General features: G+C 39.7%; 1 protein-coding gene across 1 annotated transcript in view; it reads left to right on the top strand.

Moving 5' to 3' along the window:
- The window catches only part of LOC311524279 (putative neutral ceramidase C), a 57908-nt gene that overhangs the window by 29228 nt on the left and 10691 nt on the right, over positions 1 to 17989 (top strand). Inside the window, exons 5-14 of the mRNA XM_084635223.1 lie at positions 1149 to 1298; positions 2332 to 2508; positions 3006 to 3133; positions 4336 to 4413; positions 7862 to 7982; positions 10167 to 10292; positions 11161 to 11247; positions 15348 to 15452; positions 15583 to 15664; positions 16300 to 16415. Coding sequence (XP_084491349.1) covers positions 1149 to 1298; positions 2332 to 2508; positions 3006 to 3133; positions 4336 to 4413; positions 7862 to 7982; positions 10167 to 10292; positions 11161 to 11247; positions 15348 to 15452; positions 15583 to 15664; positions 16300 to 16415 — 1170 coding nt within the window. The remainder of the gene's footprint in view (positions 1 to 1148; positions 1299 to 2331; positions 2509 to 3005; positions 3134 to 4335; positions 4414 to 7861; positions 7983 to 10166; positions 10293 to 11160; positions 11248 to 15347; positions 15453 to 15582; positions 15665 to 16299; positions 16416 to 17989) is intronic.

The raw sequence follows: 17989 nt of genomic DNA, 5'->3' as shown, positions 1-17989 counted from the left end.
TAATGCATTAATTAAATTTGTGGCTGAACTCCTTGGGGGAGAATTGTATGTGTCCTGCTCTGTTTTACCCGCATTCTGCCATATATTTAATGTTTTAGCAGTCTCGGATGATGACCCAGCACATGTTGTTCATTTTAAGAACACTTTTGCTGCAAATTTGACAAAATGCAAAGAAAACCAATTTCTGAAGACAGCTACAGCACTCCACCCAAGATTTAAGAATCTGAAGTGCTTTCCAAAATCTGAGAGGGACAAGGTGTGCAGCATGCTTTCATTTTAAAAGAGCAACACTCTGATGTGGAAACTACAGAATCCGAATCACCGAAAAAGAAAATCAACCTTATGCTAGTGGCACCTGACTCAGATGATGGAAATGAACATGCGATGGTCTGCACTGCTTTGGATTGTTATCAAGTAGAACACGTCATCAGCATGGACGCATGTCCTCTAGAATGGTGGTTAAAGCATCAAGGGACATATGAATCTTTAGCGCATCTGGCATGTAAATATCTTGCAACGCCAGTTACAACAGTGCCATGCAAAATGTCTGTTCTCATGTTCAGGTGACATTGTAAACAAGAAGCAGGCAGCATTATCTTCTGCAAATGTAAACAAACTTATTTGAGCAATTGGCTGAACAAGAAGTAGGACTGATTGGTCTTGTAGGCTCTAAAGTTTTACATTGTTTTATTTTTGAATGCAGGTTTTTTTGGTACATAATTCTACATTTGTAAATTCAACTTTCATGATAAAGAGATTGCACTACAATCCTTGTATTAGGTGAATTGAAAAATACTATACCTTTTGTTTTTTACAGTGCAAATATTTGTAATAAAATAAATATAAAGTGAGCACTGAACACTTTGTATTCTGTGTTGTAATTGAAATCAGTATATTTGAAAATGTGTAAAACACCCAAAAATATTTAAATAAATGGTGTTCTATTATTAACAGCACAATTAATCATGATTAATTTTTTTAGTCTCTTGACAGCCCTACTTAATATATAACCTATATCATTCTGCTTTTAATGGTTAGCTGTAATTTGGGTCCTGTGATGATTTTGCATGGAGAAATATATGCAAGTGGAAATATGTATCAATAAATTGGTCAGTGTGGGGTTGGCCTAATGCTGTGTTCTGCCGCAGATGGGCTATGCCAATCCAGACCAGCTGGCTGGTGGAATTCTCTCTCGTCTATATAGTCGAGCTTTCATTGTGGCAGAGCCTGATGATTCCAAAAGAGTGGTGTTTGTTAGTGCTGACATAGGCATGGTGTCTCAAAGACTTAGGCTGGAGGTATGTGAATAAAATCAATTGCTCTTTCCTTTTTGTGTTAGGTTTATTATTATTAACAATAATAAAAATAAATATTGTCATACTTACCCCAATCAGGCTTGCAGCATCATTGTTTTAGATGCTATATAAACATGTAGGAAGAGGCACTCCTTGTCCCAAAGAGCTGACAATTCTCTGATGGACAAAGGAGGGCTTTTATTATGTTTGTATTAGTGGAAAACTTAGCAACAGATCATGCCTGACAGTCCCCTGTAATATATGATTTCCAGTACTACTTAGTGGTGCTAACAGGTGTACAGAAATTCTGAAAATTTATTTAGAATAAAAATTTGTAAATCAAAAATGTATTTAATTGTTTTCTGTTTAGCTAACAGAATAGGTGGCTTCTAGATGATGTTTCAGTGCAGGTTATGCTACCTCAGGTAATTTAATTATGTTGAGTCTAGTTTCAGCCAGAAGTTAAAATTGAGTATTTTAATCTCTCTGATGTCTCAGGCACCCAGATAACGTATGATACTTATTCTTGTTTGTGGTGCGCACTTGGTTGCCAAAGCACAGTGGCACATATTGTTTTCTTGCCTGTAGTGCCTTCTTGGTAGCCGGCGAGCTAGTGTGGGGTGAATATCATCAATTAAGTGTTCCTAATTTACATTCTTAGAAGATCAAACTGGTGAGAGTGTCAAGAAAGGGTGTATGGTGGGAAGAAATGGAAATCCTCTATGTAATTTTCATATGTCTTGTAATAATATATAAGACTGGCTATAAATAAACCAAAGCAGCCTTTATTTACTGGATTTAACAACTTCAAGGGTTCTTCACTGACTGGTCAGATACACTTCCAATTACTCAGTCATTAGTGGGTCAGGGAGAGGGTAGGAGGATGGATATGGGAAAGGAGGACTATGCTATTACCAGAAAAATAAAAAAAGAAAGAAACCCAGGATTATACATGTCTATTACCGCCTTGATGCAAGGACTGACTTTTCAGGCATGAGAGAAAAACACTCCGTAATTACTGCCTCCTTCCTTTTAGGTAATCAAGAAATTGAAGAGTAAATATGGGGAGCTATACAGACAAGACAATGTTATATTGAGTGGCACTCACACCCATTCAGGACCTGCAGGCTATTTCCAATATACTATCTTTTTGCTAACTAGCAAGGGACTTATCAAACCATCCCTTAATGCCCTTGTAAATGGGATTATAAAGGTAGGTGTTTTCAGTTAAATTTTCTCCCTAACATGTATGAACATGTATAGCAGGGATAACCTTTGTGTTATATTTTTATTTATTAGTATAGGAGTAGCCAAGAACTGTCATGGGGAGATTAGTTTTAGTGTTTCATGACATCATCATCTTATTTGTTGAAATATTTTAGATTTATCATGACCAACTTGGTCAGGTTAGCAAACAAAATGCTGCACTATTTCTTTATGAAGAGATGATTTAATATTACTTAAAATGTTAATTAAATTTGACTGATATTAGCTGTTTTAATTTCTAAAGGATAACACTACATCAAATGTATATATAAAAAGAAGTGCAACAAGCAATAGCCGCAGATCATCTATTGTAGGTGTAATGATTCATTTTTCCTTGTCTGGACTTTTAGTAAGGTCCTTAGACAGAGAAGACTCAAACTTGCTTTCCATGTAGCACCTCTTCATTGTTACTGTACTGATTTTCCTTGCCTTTCTGCTTTTCAGAGCATTGATATAGCACACCAGAATATGAAAAAAGGAAGACTTTTTATCAATAAAGGTTTGGTAGAAAATTGCCAGATCAACAGAAGTCCTTACTCTTATCTTCAGAATCCAGAGTCTGAAAGAAACAGGTGAAGAAGAAGGGGGGAGCTGTAGCTCTTAAAAACAGGCATGAACTATTGTCAAAAAAATGTTTGAAAAACTACATTTCTGTATGTCATCAAAGGCAAATCAGATGTGGAAATTGCCCTAACCTGGGAAATTCAGAGCCCAACTTTCCCCCTACCAGGGGATGATGGGATCTGGGAGTTTTTAGCAACAATAAAGTGCAGAAAACTGCAATTTTATGCTGATAGTAGCCAACGCCAGGTGGCTCATGCTCACTTTTTTACTGTGCTCCTGAGAACATGTGCTGGTACCTCTGGTATCTTTCTGTGTAGGGAATCTTCTACCTTAGATGGCCTCATGCTGGGTTTTTGAAATTAAATAAAGCATTCCAAGGTTAGCATTGTGGTCAGATACACCCTCTTCCGATTGGAAGAACTACTATGTTTAAAAGAAACATTTGGGCATAATTACTGGCAGCTAAGAAATTAAACAGATTTACTGGGCCTGATTTTCAGTCACACAAGCCTCCTTTATGGCCCACTATCAGTGTAAAGAGGCCTTAAATGGGATCAAATAGCCCCTGAGAATACCCCCAGGGGAGGGCCTTCCTGACTGGGGAAGGGATTCTAAACCAGCCCCACTCACAGCCCGTGGTGTTTCTAGGACATTGGGTCACACAACACTATATCTGTTCTCTGCTACCCATGGTCCATAGGAAGCCTCAAAATGCAGAGCATAAGTTACAGAGGCTCAGGGCTATTCTAAGGTTGCACTGGAGGCTGCCCCCCAACCCCTGCAATTGCCACAGAATATGGGATGCCCAAAGGGACCTACAAGTCATTTTTGTCACTCCCCATTCCTGAGGGCAGAAAAGCAGTAACTGAGAATCTGGCCTCTGTGTTTCATTTAGAAAACATGCCACTGTTATAAATTCAAATTTTGGTTAGACGGTGACAAAAATGGAAGGCAATATCTACAGTCTTTGTAGAAAATAGTTTTATATCACAGCAAAATGAGAGTTCAGTTTTCTTCAGGCAGGCAGCATATAATACAGAATGTGACTTTTGTCACTGAATTCAGCAGCATTTTACCATAGCGCCTTGTAAATATAGCAGTTGGAAACTGATTATCTCAATTCATTTTCTTGTTTGGCATATAACAGAGTCATTTACAGATCATGATGTTGGTTGTGGCATTAAAGTGATTTCTCTGGTTTGTTGTCCAGGTATTCATCAAACACAGACAAAGAAATGGTGGTACTGAAGATGGTAGATATAAATGGACAGGAGCTAGGCCTTCTCAGGTACTGAATCCAAAAGTAAAATTCACTCTCAAACACTAAAATATAAGCTATGCCCCCGAACATGTCTTGTCTATTGACTGAGTTCTTTGTAGTCATCAAAAATGTCCATGATAACCTTTCTCCTTGAAGTCATTCATTCAAATCCCTCTCATAGACCAATGGCAGTGGGGGCTAAGGTAGCTTTAAGCCACCTTTGCACCCTACCCATTTAAGTTATGGCCACCTCCCCAGGCTGCCTCATGGCCTGCAGCACTGCCCCAGATCTCCTCAGGTCAAAATGCTGTGGCCCCGCCTCTGGCACACTCCCTACATCAGGGCTTGTGAAGGAGTCCGTGGAAAGCAGCCCTACAGCTGTCTTTCCCCCATAGCAACTGCACCAAAGGAATCCTCCCCTCGCTGGATACAGGGCTTTTAGGGTCACTTTATGCTACTCTGGCCCTTTTACCCAATGCAAAGCAGCTGGAGCAGGGGATGAGGATCTTTCTTCTTGAGTCTATTTCTATAAAATGCCCCATATATTGTGTAAAATATGCCATTGTCTCACTAAGGCCCTGACTTCATGTGCTGAGATATCATGTAAAATGGTGCATGTCAGTAACTCATTTTCTATTAAGCGATTTGAAGCGGAGTGTTTGGCTGTACAAAGTTCAGAAGTCAAGGCCAGGCAAACAAATAACAAAACTTGCAATACTTGCAATACTTACCCAACCTTACTAAACTGGGAGGAGTGGTAGATACGCTGGAGGGGAGGGATAGGATACAGAAGGACCTAGACCAATTGGAAGATTGGGCCAAAAGGAATCTGATGAGGTTCAATAAGGATAAGTGCAGGGTCCTGCACTTAGGATGGAAGAACCCAATGCACAGCTACAGACTAGGGACCGAATGGCTAGGCAGCAGTTCTGCGGAAAAGGACCTAGGGGTGACAGTGGACGAGAAGCTGGATATGAGTCAGCAGTGTGCCCTTGTTGCCAAGAAGGCCAATGGCATTTTGGGATGTATAAGTAGGGGCATAGCGAGCAGATCGAGGGACGTGATCGTTCCCCTCTATTCGACATTGGTGAGGCCTCATCTGGAGTACTGTGTCCAGTTTTGGGCCCCACACTTCAAGAAGGATGTGGATAAATTGGAGAGAGTCCAGCGAAGGGCAACAAAAATGATTAGGGGACTGGAACACATGAGTTATGAGGAGAGGCTGAGGGAGCTGGGATTGTTTAGCCTGCAGAAGAGAAGAATGAGGGGGGATTTGATAGCTGCTTTCAACTACCTGAAAGGGGGTTCCAAAGAGGATGGCTCTAGACTGTTCTCAATGGTAGCAGATGACAGAACGAGGAGTAATGGTCTCAAGTTGCAGTGGGGGAGGTTTAGATTGGATATTAGGAAAAACTTTTTCACTAAGAGGGTGGTGAAACACTGGAATGCGTTACCTAGGGAGGTGGTGGAATCTCCTTCCTTAGAGGTTTTTAAGGTCAGGCTTGACAAAGCCCTGGCTGGGATGATTTAACTGGGAATTGGTCCTGCTTTGAGCAGGGGGTTGGACTAGATGACCTTCTGGGGTCCCTTCCAACCCTGATATTCTATGATTCTATGAATGAACAGCTGAGTGGGGTCCAGCTCTGTCACAAGGGACCTGAAGCTTTATTGTGCAGGGGGATTTTTGTACCTCTTTTTTCACCCTGCTGCACACAGCTGTGCACTCTATAGGTGAGGGGGAAAGGTTTGTTACTTAGGCAGTTTGTAACACGGAATAAACCTTGTTATTTTGCAAGATTTTGTATGTATTCATATCACATGTCACAAAGTGCCATAAAACACCTCCTTGCATTAAACATCAGGGTGCAGACATATTAATAAACATTGCGAATTTATAATATATACCTCTTTACTACGTGAGACTGGTGGCAATTACTGAGCCTAAAGCTGAAAAACAATTTGCATTACAAACTCCTCTTTTATAGTTCTCCTAACTTTTCAAACCTTTCACCTTTTGAGTTGAACATTTCTGTGCTTGGTCCCTGCTTTTTCTTTCTTTCTGTGAGCAAAATTGCTTCAGCCACTTTTTAGTGACAAATGGGGACAAAGTGCACTTTCCCACTGTGACCAGCTTTTTTCTGTGGGAATAACTCCAAGAGTTGGCATGTAAACAGAGCTCGATGACCAGTATTTGCTTTTAAGTTTGGGGGGAAAAACTGAATCTAACAAAATTATGAATATTTGAAAATGCAGAAGTAAGCATGTGCAGTCAGACGTTCAAAGATGCAGTGAGCATATGACCACAGGTAGTGAAATACACAAGTGGACACTAGGGGCCTATTAGCTTTTAAGCAAGGGCAAGCCGATTTGCTCTGGGGAAAGAGGATGGCAAGCTGTGTCAATGAATGGCACATGGAGCTGACGTACTTTAAGCTTCCATGGGAAAACAATGGAAGTTTTTTCATGTACAATCAGAATTGTGCAACATAAACGTGCAAGCTGTGCCCTTAGAGTCTGATCCAAAGTCCATTGGGGTCAATGAAAAGACTACCATGGACTGCAATGGCTTCGGATGAGACCTTTAGCCCGTCGTTCTATTCTTTGGCGAGCTGACGTCTGTTATAGAACAGGGAGCCTTTATTTTTTACACCTTTATTTTTTCCCTTAAAAAAAGAGAAGGAAATCAAATGCAAAAAACTGACTAAATTAATGATGTACTTCTAATTTCACAAAAGTCAGGAAAGACAAAAGTTCAGGACGAAGCAACAAAAGTAATTTTGCCTCCTTGTTGGTACATTTTAGGATAGTTGTGTTACTGAGTGTGTGTGTAGCCCACAAACCTGAGACTTCGGAACCTTAGTACCTGAGCCTCTATTGCATGAGCTAAAAGTTACATGGCTCTGAGCTAAGGCTGTAGCAGACCCATTAATTTCCAAGTGGTCTTGGTGCCACTAGAGGGGACAGAGCACCGAACCCAGAAGGTGTGTGGGTTACATGATCACAGGTTATTTTAGTTACTAGTATATCAAACCTAGTAAGAAATGATATTGTGCTATATCCTCAGCAGCCTGCAGCTTGGGGACTGGAGCCACACTACACCCTGATCCTCAAGCCATCAGGCACCGATCTATTCTGAGAAGCAACTCACAGCAGCCTCAAGCTGAGCCAGCTGCACTGGTCCCCAAGGTCTCATGAATTTGGAGTACTCTTTGGTAGTAGGGAAAGAATGGACTTCCCCAAGCTTTTGAGCATGACAGCTGGCTGTAGCTAAAGATAGATTTTGATCAGATGTCTGTATTCAGGTGGAGGTTGAGAGATGGAGGAGGGAAGAGGGGGCAGCAACTCAATATTTGCTGATATAGCTCCAAATAACTACCTGGCTCTTTTTCCCAAGAGGAAAGATACCAGTAGGTCAGCTATAACTACTATTAGTGAATGCATTTCCTTTAATATTTGTTTTCTGATTGTTTATTAGCTGGTTTGCAATTCATCCTGTCAGTATGAACAACACAAATCTTCTCGTAAATAGTGACAACGTGGGCTATGCATCTTACCTCTTTGAACAAGAGAAGAATAAAGGACTGCTTCCTGGAGAGGTTGGACTATGTTATGGCTATCCTGAGGAGTGGGGGATAAAACATAAATAAAAAAGGGCCAATAAAATGTCTTTTATGGATAGATGCAGTCTCATTCAAACCGTGATCGTAAACTGCAGGACAAATACTGCAGATGCACAGTAAAGACATATCATACATTTTAGTATCTACTTTTTCCAATTATAGAAAAGAGAAATTACAAGGCAACTGCTGACTATGTATTGCTTCCCAAAATAGCAATTGACAACATTTATTTAGATTTCAAGGGACATTGCGATCTGATGAGATCCAAAATTTGATCTAGATTTTTAAAAAAAACACAATTTTCTAATGACATTTGGTTCGATAGGAACTACTCACATGCATAAAGTTGAACACATGGGTAAGTGGGATTGGGGCTTTGTAGGATTGGGGCTTTGGTCAATTTCACTTTATCATTGGTTTCTATGCAGTTCCACTTTCTGGTTTTCACAGGTTCTTGGAATTCTGCAGTATTTGGAATTCAAAAACTGTAGGACCATATTATTTCTTTGAAAAGACAAGGTTTTAATTGAAATATAAATATATATTTAAAATAGAAATGGGTGAACCTCATGTGTTCAGAGCCCTTTGGAACTATTTAAAAAGTTTTTTCTATTAGGTGAACAGCCGTAAAAAGCAAACCTGACAGAAGTGGTGCCCTATTTATATCCAGCATAGAATATAAATTCACTTCTTTTCCCTTAGAATTTTTCTATTCTATTACATTTCCCCCCTCACAATTGGAAAGCAAGCTAATACCCATTAGATAGAGTCCAACCTTTCAAACCAAAGATGTTTGAATGAGTTGGAAATTAGACAAAAAAAGTTTGCTCATACCTACATGAAAGCATTTCTTTTTGAGGTTAGATTTTATAAAAACGTTTATTAAACCCAAGACCCCAATCTTGCTGCCAAGGTTGCAGTGCTATTCTTACTCAAACTAGCTAGACCAAAGCAATCTTGGATATGTCTACATGTGCTGCAGTCATACCTCTGATTGCAGTGTAGACATACCCTAAATTGACATGTTATGGAGGGTGAGATATGCCATCTGTAAGGGCTTATCAGAAAAGTTAAGATGAATCAACTAAAGCTGTGAAACTAAAGCACGTTCAAAAGCTGTGTGGATGCTCTCATGCTAGAGTAAAGTGACCTTGAATGAAAGCATCAACACAAAGTTTTAATGCACTTTAACTTACGCACGTTAGCATCACAACTTTAGTTAATTCATCTTCACTTCCCTAACTAAGAGGTGAATACTGCATGTGATGAATTAGGTTACATTGTATAAATGTGTAATCTGTCCTTGATCACCCATTCAGTTTGCTACCTTTAATGCTAACTTCTTCTGTCTGTTTCTGTGCTCAGTGGCTCACTCAAATCATCAGAACAGAGAATGTTTTAAGCTAATCATCAGCTAAATCTGTCAGTAGAAATCATAGTGAAAAACAAGAGGTAGAATGGGAAAGTCAAGCAAAAGTGATGGCAAGGATTGCTAGAATTCAATATCTATAAATAAGAATTTACAAGACATTGGGCTAAGTCACTTAACCACTTGTGCCTCAGTTTCCTCATCTGTAAAATGGGAATATCAATACTTAATTATCTCTAAATTGCTGAGATGTGTGAAAGATTAATGTAAAGTGCTTTGTGCTCAGGCGAAAGAGATATATAAATTCAAGGTAATGACCTTAAGTTTCTATTTGAAATATTTAAAAAATCCTTACTGCAAAAAACGTAGGGCCTACATTTTCAAAAGTAATGTTTTTAGGCGCTGAAGGTTTTGAATGCCCAACTTGAGGCACTGATTTAGGGGGCTAGGTGCTCAGCATATTCCTGAGAATCAGGTTCCTTTAACGTAAGTCAAGTCAAAAATTCAGTCATCCAGAGCTACTAGTCACTTTTGAAAACTTCACCAATGTCCTATCACTGCCAACTGTATATGATATCAGTGATGATATGATTTTGCACATGTTGTTTGCAGCCCTAGGGGAATTTACACAAGCAGTTTGTTATTTTGGCAGTTTATGTTTATTTCACATCTTTGTATTACATGACGGGATTTTTTTTATTGAAACACCAGTATACATCTGATGTCCACAGGTTGATGGCAATCAGTGCAAGAGACAGCAAAAGCCATAACACTTTATTTTCTTTTGGCAGGGATCTTTTGTAGCAGCCTTTGCATCATCCAACCTGGGAGATGTATCACCCAATATCAAAGGCCCACACTGCATAAACACGGGAGAGTCATGTGATAATCCCAACAGTTACTGTTCAGTCGGTGGGGTAGGTATATATCATTTTAAGGTAGATTTTAAGTATGGAATTGCAAATATAGGGCCAGATTGTGGTCCACCCTGCTGTAAAAGGATGTAAAGTGCTCCTATACTGGTTACCCATATGGGCAGCCTCCTTGGGGCTGCCACTTACTCATCCTGTACAGCAGGGGTCTCCAAACTTTTTGGATCATGCACCCCCAAGGCCAGCTCTAAGGAAGCGCAAAAAAAAAAAAAAAGGTAAGAAAAAAAGAGAGAGCTGCCACCGAAGACTCAAAGGTCTAGGAGCGCAGCTGCCCCCATGCCAGCAGCGCTCCTTCGGTGGCGCGCCTTCTGCTGCGCACCCCCAGGGATGGCCTCGCGTGTCCCCTGCGGGGCACGCGCCCCACTTTGGGGGCCACTGCTGTACAGTGTTGCTAGCATGCTGGGGGGATGTACACTGTGCCATGGGTAAAATGCTGATTTCAGGGAGGCAGATTACGGACTTTCAATATGCAGCTGGACTACAATACAAAATCTCTGGGAAGTTTTGGGTCAAGCATAAAATCAATATAATATTACAGTAAATAGCAGAGGATACTGCTCAAATCCTCCATATTTGAACTTACTGCAAGTTGCCAAAGAAATTCCAGTCTTCCATGAAAGTCAGCACTGGTATGCTCAGAAACCACAGATCTTGCCACAGAATTTAGTTCCAGTTTATAAAACAGTACCTGGTGCATGGATTAGTTTGTGTTTTAAAAGCAAAGATTTTTTCATGAAAGTGATCACAATAATTTGTGCCCTCATTCACAGAACAATAAAAGCTTGATATTGCTAGAAGGATGTCTTCTCCATTTACATTTGTTTAATTATTTGCTTTAAAAAATCCTTAACAGGCTAAAATGTGCATGGCTGCAGGTCCTGGCAGTGATATGATTGAAAGTACAAAAATTATAGGACAAAATCTCTATTTGAAAGCAAAGGTAAGTTAAACTGGGCTCTTTTTACTTGTGTATTCAAATGCAATTATTGGAAAAGCCAGTAAACATTTTCTTTATGACAAGTGAGTTTCTGAAATTTATTTTGCTAGAGATATTCTCAAAACATGTGGGTCAAGGCTGCAGGCCTACAGCTGTGCACTTAGATCCATATTTATGTATCTAAGTAAAAGTTGTCGGAAGTTCAAAGCAGTCACATTTTTATTTAGGTACCCAATTTTAGGCACCAGCATTTGAAAATGCTATCTTTTTATCTTAGCCTCTCTGTTCCTCACTGTACATTTCTGTAAAATGTGGATGATACCTACCTACCCCACAGAGAAGGTGTGACAGTTAAGTAGCTAATGTTTGCAAAGAGCTATCTAGGTCCCCAAACTCACAAGTGCACATGACCCTTTCACATAGCCTTTCAGTGTCTTGGGTTCCCCAGAACCCCAGCTTATCTGGAATCAGGGCTGCCTGGGGGGCAAGTGGGGCAATTTGTGCCAGGCCGCGGGCCCCACAGACAGGGCAGGGGCAATTTTGGCTGCAATTTGGGTCTTTCAGTCCCTCTCTTCCTCAGCGGCGGCACTTCAGCGGCAGCTCAATCTCTCCACTTCAGTCTTCTGTGGCAATTCAGCAGCAGGTCTTCCTGTCCTCTTCTTTCTTCAGCAGCACGACTTGGGTCTTTCTTTCTTTCTTTTTTTTTTTTCCGCCGCTTGGGGAGGCAAAACTGACTTTTTTTATGGAAGGGGCCCCCGAAATTGCTTTGCCCCAGGCCCCCTGAATCCTCTGGGCGGCACTGTCTGGAATATCAGTCCTGGCAAAATTCTTCCAAAATCTGATAACTGGGCACATATGTCATCATAAGTAGCTGGGTTCTACTTCTGCCACAGAAGCTAGGGAACAGAACCAAAAGGTTCACCTTTCCCCACACTTTACATAAATTATTATCATTATTATTATTTTTACACCAGCTAGTAGAGGCAAACCTTTTCCTACAGGAATTGCATTATGTATGTATGTATGTATTTATTAATTGCATTGTGATAGCTATGACCTGGGAACCTCTTGATGCCAACTTGTAGTGGGCACTGGGTTGCACAGGGTTTTGCAAGTATCTCCTGAATCAGAAGTATAATAATTCACTAAAGAGTAGCAAAAGGTAGTAGCCCACTAGTCATCGCAATCACTGCAAAAGGTACGCATGCATAATATGTAAGAAGGTATGTGTCCATACTGAAAATTATATTATTGAGGCTGAGGAAGTGAGCTGTAGCTCACGAAAGCTTATGCTCTAATAAATTGGTTAGTCTCTAAGGTGCCACAAGTACTCCTTTATTATTGAGGCTGGTAACCAAGAGTAACAGACCTCAGGGGTGTTCTTTTCAGGCAGATGGTAACAGATGCTTAACTCCCTGTCTGGTAATTGTGCAGTGTGTATTGTCTTGCCTCACAATGCATGACAATTTGCCTACTGAGCCTGAGGCTAATCAGGAGATTATGATAGTGACAGGAGAAAAAAGCCACAGGGAAAAACAACCAGCAACCAGTGGATTGATCTGATATATCTAAGGGTACCAAGACACACCCAGAATCCTTTACCTAGGAGACAAGTTGACTGTATGTCTTGCCTCATAAAAAAGGAATCTCAGCCTGCTTGGCTGGAAAGTGCTGGTGAGCGATACTTTATTAGACAAGAGAGTAACTTGTTAATTAAGCCTAGTCTCTAGAATGTGTGTTATGGTTTTATTTTGTATGTAATCATTTGTTTCCAATACTTGTTATCACTTGAATCTTTATACTTTGTTAATTAAACTTTTACTTGTTTTCATTATAAACTAAGTGCTGTATTTTATGTGGAAAAGAGATCTGAGGTGTAACTGATAAGCTGCGGCATATTGTTCCTCTGGGAGCAGCTGATCCATGAATACTGTGAGTGCCCAGTGGAACAGGGGCTAGACATTCCAGGGAGATGCTCCGAGGGCTCAGGGGTTGGAGAATGCCTATTCATAACCTGTAGTGAGTGAGTGGGGCCTGTGTAGGCTTAGGGGGCGTGCTTGGGTTGCCTCTAGCCAGTGGACTCCTAGCTGGCATAGACAAAGCTTCCTCATGCTAAGGTGCCTCGCAACCCTGGGTGCTCCTGGGAAGCATCACAGTAATGTTCAAAGGCCCAGTCAAGATAGAGACCTCACCATGATGCTAGGTGGTGTGGGTGGCATAAGAATCAATATACAATAGCCTCTGTAGACTAGAACTATGTTGTGCACTGTAATATGTCAGAACACAATAAATATAGGCCTTCTCCACTTCATAGCTAGACATGCCCCAAAATGCTTTTCTTTCCTGAAAGAGAGACCCAAGGAAGCCACAGATTTCATTTTTCTTCTAACCTGAAACGGATTCTCCTTTATCCATACTATCTATTTTAACGTTTGTCAAGGACAGCAGAGGAGGAAGTGCAATACCATTGCGCTTGGAGATTTCCGTGTCAGCAGCTTGCAGGGTCTGGAACAGATTCAGTGAATTAATGACAACAGCAGACTTGATTATAGCAGTTTTCTTTTTAATTGCCATTTTTGAGTGTTTGCAATAGAATTGCTCTAAAATGACAGTGATTTGTAGGTTAGTGGATATTCTAGTCTAATAGTACATTAGGGACTTGCATGTGTATCTAATTTAGAGGGAAATGCTTTTTCCATATATGACCTTTGTGGGTGGTGGTCCTATTGGATTTCAAAATATACATACCATAGTAAAATGATATTTCACATAGTTACATGAAATGTTACCAAATCTGTGTAACTTCTATTAATACTTCATATGTACTAGTTCTATGAACTATGAAAATTACTTATTATGGAAGATACCTTTTAATGAACAATTATAAATTAATTGTGAATTTAAATAAAGGAAATTATATCTTTGAATTATGAATATCTAATGATCAAACTAGAATCGAAGAATTGGGAAAGGTGTTTTCAAGCAGGTACATTTCCGCAAGGAGAGGGTCATCTAGGTTGGTGTTAAGATGAGAGAAACAAAAAAAAACTTCTACTATAAAATATGATGAGGCAACTTCTGTTCCTTAATGTTAGTCATTCCTTTTTGTTACTAACTTTATAGAATATCTTCACAAGAGCTTTTCCAGGTACTTGCGTGAGCTGTGCAACTTGTTTCATTTTGTATAATCTTTCTCTACTCCCTATTTGATATTTGAAGCCCTAATTTAATTTTGAAACTGCAATTCAGAGGTTGTGGATTGGTGGACTGCTGAAGGTCCACAGAAAACTTGCTGCACACCTGGTGCTAATTTTTCTCCTTATTTCCGCCTGATAAATGGTATGCAAGGCAGATACAAATATTATTCTTCCCTGTAAGCAATAGCTGTAGTTGCCATAGAGATGTTATGTGCTCAGGAATGGGAAAGGAGATGGTCTCTGCAACTGGGAAAAAGAAGGGGAGGTGATCCCTGAGGACACTCTCTCTATTGAGGTATGGCCCACATTGCAAAAAGGTAGAGAACTCCAGTTCCAGTTAACTTATTTTTGGACAGTTGCTGTCAGACACCCTCTTGAGTTACTCATTCATGGAGGAGAAAAGTGAGGTTGGTGTGAGTGACCATCTGCCTATTGCTTATAGGCAAAGTCACTGATGGAATCCTCTGCTCATGGGTCACAGAAAGCCCGATGAAAAAGCTGAAAAAGGTCCCACTAAAGGCTCCTTCGAACACTACTCAGAGAGGTAATACTTAACAACAGAGAGGGTGTGCAAAGAGTGGCCCCAGATAGATAGGGATGGTAGGGCATTGTTTATGCCCTAAGCAATGTCTGATAGTTTGGGAAGGATTTGGCTAATAAAGCACTAGCCTCTGTAACTGACCCACATCACAGAAACATGTTCTCAAAGATTTAAGCACATCATTTCTTCTACCTGAGGGACTAACGGCTTCCACCTGCTCCCAAGGAAGCTGAGATTGTATTAAAATAGTTCATATTTGTCTTGCATCTGTTTTTAACAGGTTCTTTGTGGTTCTATTTCAATAAAATATATTCTTTAGTTTTTGCACCCAGTGTTAATCAGTATAATATGTGTCTGTGTTTTAGGAACTGTATACTTCAGCTTCCCAGGAGGTAACAGGACCTCTCCATTCAGCTCACCAGTGGGTGAACATGAGTGATGTCACTGTCCAGCTCAATGCAACCCATACAGTAAGTACTGGGAATTTTCCTGCCTGTAGATAGGGAATCCTCATTAGAATATTCCAGGTAGAATTGTTGTGGTTTTACATCTGGAGTTGATATGCTGTATACAATCTAATTTTAAAATACTTTTATTAAGGGTAAAACATGTAAACCAGCCCTGGGCTACAGCTTTGCAGCAGGTACTATTGATGGAGTGGGATTCTTAAATTTCACACAAGGTAAGCAGAAAAACAGAGTCTGCAGATCTTGTTCACTGAGGTTTATTGTTTATGTGGCAATAATACTCTCGGTCTTGTTCATGGAACTGTGCAAACACAGTCCCTGCCTCAGATAGCTTACAGTCTTAAAAATACAGACGAAGAGTGGGTGATAGGGATACAATGTATAAGGAAAGTGGCGAAGGTGAGAATTGGAACATGTCTTTTTACTTCCTCATTCATTCTTTATTTACAAATCTATCCCTAATTGCCCCCCTACATAACTATTGTTAGAGCTTTTATTTGATATTTTAAAAATCTTCCTTTATTTGCTCCCTCTTGCCATTAGTTCCCAATCCAGTGAGGAGGACGGTCCTTTCTATTTCTGTAATTCAGGGTCACTACCCATATAGTATGGTCACAGCCATGTTCAAAATGCTGATTGGTTAGAGCTGGAATATTTAAAGCAAACTATGGGAGTTAGGTGTCCAAAATCCCATTTTAAGATGAATGGATTCAAATCCCCTAAACTCCCCTGAAAATCCTAGCCTAGATACGTAGATACTTTGAGGAAATGCAGGTGAGGAATTAGACTTTGTCAAATATACACTGAGAAAAACCGAAGAAACTGTATTAAAAGAGGTTTCTACTTACAGGTTCACTAGAAGGCCAGCCGTTCTGGGAAATTGTTCATAACCAGCTGCTTGGAGAGCCGTCCAATGAAACAAAAGAGTGCCACAAACCTAAGCCTATCCTTTTAAATACTGGAGAGGTAGAGTGTGTTAGTGTATATCACTCTGAGCACAGCTAACGCTTAACTATGCTGGATTTTCCTGCCGAGAGAAAGGATATCCATTTCATTCCCGCCATAATTAAACTAATGATGCAGAAGTAAAGGCAATGAATGGTCGTATGACACTAATATTTTAAAGGGAATCTTACTTTAAAAGACATGAAAAGGAACACAAATATATGCTTATCAATACTCTGAAAAAGCACTAAAAGAGACAGGGTTTTTATTAGGAGAGAAGCATGATCTTCCATACATTCTTATTGTAGAACTTAAAAAAGGGGGAAAAGACATTCATGCTTCATAATGAAGGAGACATGTCTTTGTGATAAAATACAGTGCAGAAAATGTTCGAGAATGTTTGTCCTTATATAAAGATTACTACTGTGATGCTAGAAAGGGCAGTTTGATCTTTGGTTACCTGCCAAAATATATAATTTCATGGTAGAAGAGTTTTTGACTTGTGGAAATGTCTGATGAGAAATTTTGGACTAAAAGGGCAATGACATTAGAATTTTAAACCTTGTGGCTTGGGTAGCATGTCAAAGTTCTGGAATATTTAATTATATAAATGTAATTATATATTTGTAGCTCCAGTTACAAAAAATGGATAGAAAATAACAAAATGGGATTTGTTCTGAAAAAATGTAATCTGGAAAATTCAATCTAAAAAGAGCCCATCTATACTGTAATGCCAAGGAAGTAGTCTTAGAGCTGGAATGAGAGTGAACATTAAATTAAAGATAGGGAAAGATTTCAAAAGTGCCTGAGTGAATTATGATCTTTAATCCCATTTTCAAAAGAGACTTAGACATCTTACTGAAAGCCAATAGGGTTTAGGTTCCTAAATCACTTGGGGGCTTTTGAAAATTTTACTCATGATCTTGAAATATGATTTGGTGTTTTTTTTTAAAACAATATCTTTTTAAGCTGCCAGTTCCTAGGCATCATGTTGTTTTCACCAGAGTGCTCATGGCTCCTTTCTCTACGGTGTTGTTAGACTGCACCAAGAATGTTTCATACAGTTCTGGGCACCTCATTACCAGAAAGATAGTAACAAAGTGTTTAAATCCATGGAGGTATTGACCCATGGAGCACAAGGTAAAAGAACTAACTATAGACAAGCCAAATGCCAACTGAGGAGTGATATGATCACTGCCTACAAGTATCTGAAAGAGAGAGGAATTATTTAAAGCAGGTCAAGTAGGTAAATCAGAAGTAATGGGATAAAGTTAAACACAGGAAAATTTCGAATCAAATCATTCTTAATGGTGACATCTGTGAGATTGTGGAATAATGTCCCAAGAGAAGGGAATGAAAACCCATTGCTTCAGTCATTTAGAACTGAACAGAACAAAGCATTTAAGAACATAGGATAGGGAAGAGTGTTGCATGGGCATTTAGGCAGACTAGATAATACAATAGGTTTCTTCCATTCCTAATGAATATGGTTCTGGTTGAATGATTTAATGCATGGGTAGCCCAGAAGATAAAGTGAGACAAAGCATTAATTTTCTACAGACCAATGTAAATTTCTTACAAAAATAAATGTTTGC

This window comes from Lepidochelys olivacea, assembly GCF_965140295.1.
Source record: "Lepidochelys olivacea isolate rLepOli2 genome assembly, chromosome: 7".
NCBI lineage: Eukaryota > Metazoa > Chordata > Testudines > Cheloniidae > Lepidochelys > Lepidochelys olivacea.
The sequence above is the reverse complement of the archived record's forward strand: the minus strand, read 5'-3'. Positions and strand labels throughout refer to the sequence as shown.